The 8009-nt window shown below is 33.3% G+C and overlaps 1 protein-coding gene across 1 annotated transcript; it reads left to right on the top strand.

Annotated features, from left to right (window-relative positions):
* The first annotated feature begins 1824 nt into the window (after positions 1 to 1824).
* LOC143579574 (glycine-rich protein 2-like) lies at positions 1825 to 2675 on the top strand. The gene has a single exon (XM_077062831.1). It carries the CDS (start codon positions 1900 to 1902, stop codon positions 2467 to 2469), a length of 570 nt encoding a protein of 189 aa, XP_076918946.1. The 5' UTR covers positions 1825 to 1899; the 3' UTR covers positions 2470 to 2675.
* Positions 2676 to 8009: the final 5334 nt, after the last annotated feature.

Raw genomic sequence — 8009 nt, 5'->3', positions numbered from 1 at the left:
CAAATAAATAAACATAACCGGTAAAACAACATTTTCTTCTATCATGGTTGTTATTAGAAAAATATATAAACAATAAATGGTTGATCAATCATAATAGATGTAATAGGAACAACTAGAATGTGTATAGTGTCCTGTATATGGTGTACATACCTAATAATATTATGTTTTTAAACAAATAGTTTATTCGGGTTGACCCGAAACCTAGAAATCAGACCCAAAAACCAACCTGAATTACTTCGGTTTGGGTTCAGGTTGACCTTTTCTTGGGTTCAGGTTTTCTCGAACTGGTTTTCGATTTCAGGTAGAAATAACAGCCCTAAAACTTACAATCATTCAGTTGTAAGGGATACACCTTTACAACTAAACCAAATTAGTTTTCGTAAGAGATGCACCTTTCAATATAGTTTTAGTTGGTAGAAAGTTAAATCAAGTAAAGATGGAATAATTTTTTTTATTTGATTAAGTAAAGAGAGAAATAAATTAAATGCATTTGCTTTTTAAAATGTGAACAAAATTAAAAAGAAATAAAATGATTATAAAAATTAAATGATGATTATGTACATTTAAATAATATGCTCATACATGTTAGGAATAAAAATCTCACCGATTTTGTTAAAAAGAAGGTATTGTTATGATTATTAGATTTAAAGTGTCACAGGAAGAAAACGTAGACAATACTTTAATATATAATCATAAAATAAAACTTTTTATGAGGTTGACATTCACCTCAACTATAAACGTAACGCATAATTGGAAAAACAGTAAAAATATGCCTGTACTCCTACCATCATTAGGTATATAAACGAATCAAACGAATACAAACAATGACATATTCGTGTTCGTTCATTTAACTTTAAACGAACATTTAATCGAACACATTTGTGTTCATGTTCGTTTATTTAAAAAATTAACATGTTCATATTCATTTGTTTAAAATCTAAACGAACAGTTCATGAACATAACTTGTACAAAGATAAACAAACACAAATGAACATATATATGAACAAATATAGATGAACACAGACAAACACATACGACCATAAATAAACACACTTAAACAAACACAATAACAAATATAAAATCATTATGTAGATGACTGTTCCGTATAATATTTAATTATTTTTTATTAATATTTAAACAAATATAGATGAACATAAACAAACATAAATAAACGAACGTTCACAAACATAAATGAATGAACAAAACATGTATTCATGTTCGTTCGTTTAGTAAATAAACGAACATAAATGATCTTCCAAAACAACATCAAAATATCGACAATCATCTCATAATCAAGCCCTTGATTGATTATAGCATTTGTCTCAAATTCAAAACACATTTTTTTTAACCCAATTTTAACCTAGTTTTAGATATCTATGTTACCTAACTTTAGATGTTCCTTAACTTAATATTACTATTTTGTTGTAATTACATACTAAAGTTATGGTTGCAGAAGTCGCTAGATACTGCTATGGTAGATCTGGAAATTACGAGTACTCGGTCTCAGTCAGAAAATACTCGAAGATGGTTCAACGAGTACTCAACCTTGAATGAGAGGCCTTGAGAAACTCGTTGAGTAATCGCCCCTTTGACGTGATGTTTACGACCATGACTAAAATACATACAACATATCTTTTCTCTTAAAGTTTTCGTTTAATCAAAAGAAAACCAAATTATTTAATAATAATTTTCATTTCATTTCAAAAAAGACACAAAATTCGAAAACAAGGATGGTAAAGAAATCGACGGTCAAAAACAAATTCTCCGTTTCTTTGACCACCAATGACACGTCTTTTCCATTTCCCATTTTACCCTCACCCGTCTATATAAATAACCCTAACGCTTTCTTAGGGTTTAGGGTTTTCCCAATCTCATCTCATCTCATCTCATCTCAAAACAATGGCTGCTGCTGACGGTGAGAGGCAATCCGGCACCGTGAAGTGGTTCAACGACACCAAGGGTTTTGGATTCATCACTCCGGACAACGGCGGCGAAGATCTCTTCGTTCACCAGTCTTCGATACGGACCGATGGCTTCCGGAGTTTAGGTGACGGTGAGACCGTAGAGTTTGTCTTGGAGACCGGATCTGACGGCCGGACTAAGGCGGCTGATGTTACTGGACCTGGTGAAGGTCCCGTTCAGGGGAGTACTCGTGGCGGCGGTGGTGATCGTTATGGAGGAGGAGGCGGTGGTTACGGTGGAGGCGGAGATCGGTACGGAGGAGGCGGCGGCGGTGGTTACGGCAGCCGTGGAGGACGTGGCGGCGGCGGCGGTTGTTACAAGTGTGGTGAGAATGGACATATGGCTCGGGATTGTAGTCAGGGAGGCGGCGGCGGCGGTTATGGTGGAGGTGGTGGTTATGGTGGTGGACGTGGCGGTGGTTCACGCGGTGGTGGTGGCGGCGGTTGTTACAACTGTGGTGAAGAAGGGCATTTCTCTCGTGAGTGTCCGAATGCTAGCAACCGTTGATCGGTGGTTTAATCGACGGAGGAGGTAAAGTCGTGGATTTGGCTTCTCTTAGATCTATCTTTTCTTTTTTAATTTCAGTTCTTATGTTTACGAATCAAGTGGTTGCACCATTTTGTGAATGGTCTTTACCTTTCCTTATTTGATAGTTTTGTTTTGAGACTTGATGGATGTTAATGGTTATGGTTATTAATTTTAGGGTTTCTTGATGGTTTTGATTGTGTTGTTTAGTTTGATATTATAAGTGGTTGTGGGAATTCATTTGCATTACGGTTCTTAAAATGTTTTTGGGGTTGGAGTGCTTGCAGTAGTTTTATCAATTTTTTTTTACTTTTTTTTGTTTTAACTGTTATCTTTTGCTTGATGATACAAGAGTACTTTTAACTAGTTTTACTTATTTTTGAAATATATTCCAAATGGTATGCCATTTGTTAAAGTTTGAAGTTACCACACTGTAGTATTTCATAAATTTAGTTATTTTTTAGATGAATATAAATTAGATGTTTGTTGTTTGGAAGTAGGGGTACAACCGAGCCGAGCCCGAGCTCGACTAAGCTCGAGCTCGGCTCGTTTAACTTACAAAGAGCTCAAGCTTGGCTCTTTTCGAGCTCTATTTTCAAAGCTCAAGCATGGCACGTGAATGGATTTTGAAGCTCAAGCTCGGCTTGGGCTTGGTTCGTTTACTATTTATCAATTATTTTTTATATAATTATAATTATTTTATATATTATTTACTATTATAATTTTATGTATAAAAGAATATATATTATTTAGTTATTTTTATTTATTTTTTCATAACATTATATTTATTAATTAATAATTATTAAATATATATTTTTAAAAAATTATAAAAATGGCAGGCTCGTTTAGGCTTGCGTGCTGGCTCGAGCTCGATAAGTAAATTTCGGGCTCGGGCTCGTTTATTAAACAAGCTTATTTTTAGGCTTGAGCTCGGGCTCGGGCTCGATAAAGCTCGGCTCGAACGAGCTTTTCAACGAACTGATCTTGAGCAGCTCACGAGCAGCTCGGCTCATTTGCACCCGTATTTGAAATTTTGGTTATTTTTATGACTTATTTATAGTTGTGCTAGAGTGATTTACAAAACGTTGTTAATTATGCGGGTGTTTGAAATTTTTTTATTTTTATCATATAACAACTTAAATTTTTTGAAAAGTTAATAAGGTATATAAAGTGTTTACAACTTAATGCGTTTGATTTATCTATTTCACATTTTTAACCCTATAAACTCATTACATTTCTTTTTTTAAAAAAGTGCATATTTTAGTCCTATTGGTTTTCTAAAAAACATTAGTTAATTCAAACATTTTTAAAAGCTTCTATTAAAAAATTCATAAATTTATACGTCATTTAACAAAAAAAAATTCCTTTTCACTTAAATATCAGTCCGAAACACACTCTTTTTAATTGCGCTTTTCATTGATGTTATTTTTACTGTTAAATGAGACACAATTAACAAGTTTCAAACCTTATTCGGTGGATTAATCGTTCCGCCACATAGTTATGGGTTTTTCTTTTAAACCGTTTTGAAACCAAAATCAATCTGAACCTGACAAATGTGTACCACCTAAAACTTGGTTTTAATTAAAAGCGCAGAAAAAAACTGTTTCCGAACCCGACTCGGCAGTTCCTACCTGAAACCGGACCCGACCTTACCCTAACCGCGGGTAAGGACCGGGCTTTGGGTTTCTCTTTAAAACTATACCTGGAATTGATCCGGACCCGATGGAACTGGTTCTGTCAATACCCGGTCAAACCCAACCCTATTCTATTCTACCCGAAACCTGGTAAAAACCTGATAGAATCGGTCAAAACCTGATCAAATACCTGACTATACTCGGAACCGGTTCATATCCGGACCATGTTCTTACATAGATCTGGTTTTGACTTTTGTTGGCCATGCCCTTTTTCGCTTTCTACCTGGTTTCGGTTTCGGTTCCTAAGAATACCTTATTTGTGCACCTTATAATGACCTAACTTAAAACCCAATTAAAATTCGGCAAATTTGGTCGAATACACAGACTAAATTTCTAACACCCTAGCCCGGTTAGAGCCGACGTGTCACTCGATACGATAAACAAAAAACAAATTTAAAAGTTTAAAATCATTAAATACCAAAAAGGTTCAATATCATTGACAACGAAAATAAATAAAGTTGTTTCGCTCAAAAGAAATTATTTAAGTTCCTTATTTTCCAACTTCTAGTGTTCGTTCTTCTGATTCTTTTGAGTACTTGTAACAAATTAAATAAAACACAAAACAAAGAAACATAGGTGAGTCAAAAATTGCCCAGTAACAGAGGAAACAATAGCAGTAACAATATACGATTAAAAATGATATGATGAACAATCAAGGAAGAAGCAGTTTCAGTTTGCGGGCTGATAACGTAACAATACGCTGAACTATCAGTTATGAATTAGTACAATAACAATATATCTATGGAAATACCCATGTGTATGTACATTAGCGGGAGAGTAATACACCAATAATTAAGTGAGATAGGAATGTGGGCACACACACCTAACAATCTCACTCCAATAACAATTTATCTAGGATCGATCCATAAGCCTCTCAGTAATCAGTAAATGCTCTCATTGTACAATAAATTAGAGACGTTGTGGCTAATCGTTCCGCCACAGGTAGAGCACGTCAAAGGTGCCTCGATTGACGCCCTACGTCCCCATAGGTTGATAAATGCTCGGGTATTGAGATCAAATAAAATGCAATAACAATGATCAATATCAATATAATATGTCTCAATAACAATTAGTCAATGTACAATGGTCTATTTGGAACATGCGATAATGAGTGCAACAAAATATATTCTATCGCATGCATGACAATTTAACAATAGCAATACAACAATTTTGCAATAAATAAAGAACGAAACTATTTAATAACGGTGACAAGATACTATGAATCAGCTCAATAATTATAACGCGATTAATGACTCAAGGATCCATATACTACGAGAGCGAAGACACGGTATGCCACGAAGTCCGTACACTATGAGTGATGAAAACAATATTTACGCTACAAGTAAAAGACCACAGAATCCGTACCTTATTGACGATAATGATAGCAATAAAGTCGTAAAAATCCATAAGATTTGAATATATAGTTAAATATTCAAATCCGTACCTTATTGACGATCGTGATAGCAATAAAGTCGTAAAAATCCGTAAAAATCATAACTTCAATTATATCTTTGTTTAGCTAAGAGTATGTTTGGGATTGAGGTAGAAAATAACTTATGACTTTTTGAGGAGGCAAAAAGTCTAAAAGGCCCCTCTAAAATCACCTAAAAGCACCAAGCTTGATGCTTTTAAGTGCTTTTGGAGGGGTTTTTTAGTCTTTTTGTCTCCTCCAAAAACCATAAGCACTTTCTCACCTTAATCCCAAACTTTCCCTAATTTGCTATTCATGTGCATTATTGGAGTGTGTATGGCAACTGACTCTATTTGAATATTTAACCATATAATATAGTCATATACGCATGTACTATATTTTATTCAGAATAATAAAACAAGATATATATAGATGCTTGTAAAACTGTTTGCATTATGAAAATACATACGTAACTTAGGGAATATAAGTTGTGTTAAATAGTTTTAGCCAATGACTCTCATTTCATTGAATGAATATAATTAACCTTTTAAAATTTCTTTCCGATACTCACTACAAACGAACAAAACGCTAGGCTTTTATTCGATATAACAAACAAAACGCTTGACCTTTATTCGGTATGCAAAAACAACCAGATTGGTATGTCTCCTACCTTAACGTTCAATTGTAGTTGGTCCGGAAAAGAAGTAGGAAGCGGCAACGGCGTCTCCGGTGATAAAGTTAGCAGTGGAGGCGGTTTTCGGCTTCTAGCAGCGTCGGCGAGAACTCGTGTACCGGTAGTTGCGGTGTCCGCGATTTCTCCGACGAGTTGCAGGGGTTTCGGTGGTGGTATACGACATAGAGAGGATGGATTTAGAGTTTGATGAATGGATATCATTGAAATGCTACTTTATATATATATATATATATATATATATATATATATATATTTAAACAAGTTATAAACAAAATCAAATTCCTAAATAATTTGATTGTTTGTTGCTCACGTTTGAAGGTCACAAAGAAGTCTCACCAACTTACTACAATTTGACTTCACCTTTATTATTATATTAATTTTTAACCATGCACTTATTATCTTTATTATCATTCTCATGGGGTCAAGTTATTCTACAAAGGGTAACAAAAATGAGAAGTGTGAGAAGCCATAAATAATTGACATGTGTCAAGTGAGGAACAAAAGAAAAAGGGTATAGAGGTAATTGTACATATTTTCTCTTTCCACATGCAAGGCACATGTTAATACCCTTATCATTTCAGAACGTCTATAACATTTTCGTATGATATTTTTTTTTTCATAATAATAAGCGTTCTTTTATCTTTAATATGAGTGATTTTTGTTATAAAATTTAAAAAAAATTACGTCATTGTGTCTTTTCGCACACCATTGTGTCTTTTCGCTTATCATTGTGTCTTTTTTCGTCATTGTGTTTTTTCGCACACCATTGTGTCTTTTCGCTTATCATTGTGTCTTTTTTTCGTCATTGTGTCTTTTCACTCACCATTGTGTATTTTTTCGTCATTGTGTTTTTCGCACACCATTGTGTCTATTCGCTTATCATTGTGTCTTTTTTCGTCATTGTGTCTTTCAACTCATCATTATGTTTTTTAAATACTAATAAAACTGTTGTGTAATAATAATATGTAAATATAATGATAAAATAACAACAAATTATCTAATACATAAAACACAATGATTAATACATGAAACACAATAATTTGAAATGTAAAACACAATAGTAAATACGTATAACACAATGACCTAAACGTAAGACACAATAGTGAATACGTATAACACAATGACCTAAAACGTAAGACACAATGGTGAATATACATAACACAATGATTTGAAACGTAAAACACAATAGAAACAACATATTACACAATGAACAACAACAAAACACAATTAAAAAAACCCATTAATTTTTTTTATTTTTATTTAACAATATGATATTAAAGATAAAAAAAAACTCTTTATTATTATGGTGAATTTTCTTTAAAAACTAATGTTGTATGAAAAAATTATAGACATTTTAAAATGATGAGGGAATTGACATGTGTCTTGCATGTGGAGAGAGAAAATCAACAAAGGTGAGTTATTACCTTCATGCCGTTTCCATCAATTTTTATTTATTAAATTAATCCCAGTCATTCAAATCTAAGATCAATAGACTGGATTTTTTCTCACCATTCTCATTTTTGTTGTCCTTTGTATTTTAACTTTACCCAATTTTCATGTTGATTAGATAATACTTATTATATATACCACGTTCGGTTAGTTGACAATTTTATTTGATCAATTTTAATGGCTATCAACTCGTTTTAAGCTCGACACCTTATTTGATATTTATATATTTTTGGTTTTGATTTTCGTATATTACAAAATTGGCACCTCTAAACTG

The sequence above is a fragment of the Bidens hawaiensis genome, unplaced genomic scaffold, assembly GCF_021521415.1.
Source record: "Bidens hawaiensis isolate Kalapana, Puna unplaced genomic scaffold, B.hawaiensis_p1.1 tig00029872_1, whole genome shotgun sequence".
Classification (NCBI taxonomy): Eukaryota; Viridiplantae; Streptophyta; class Magnoliopsida; order Asterales; family Asteraceae; genus Bidens; species Bidens hawaiensis.
This window is presented reverse-complemented; position numbering and strand designations above follow the sequence as displayed.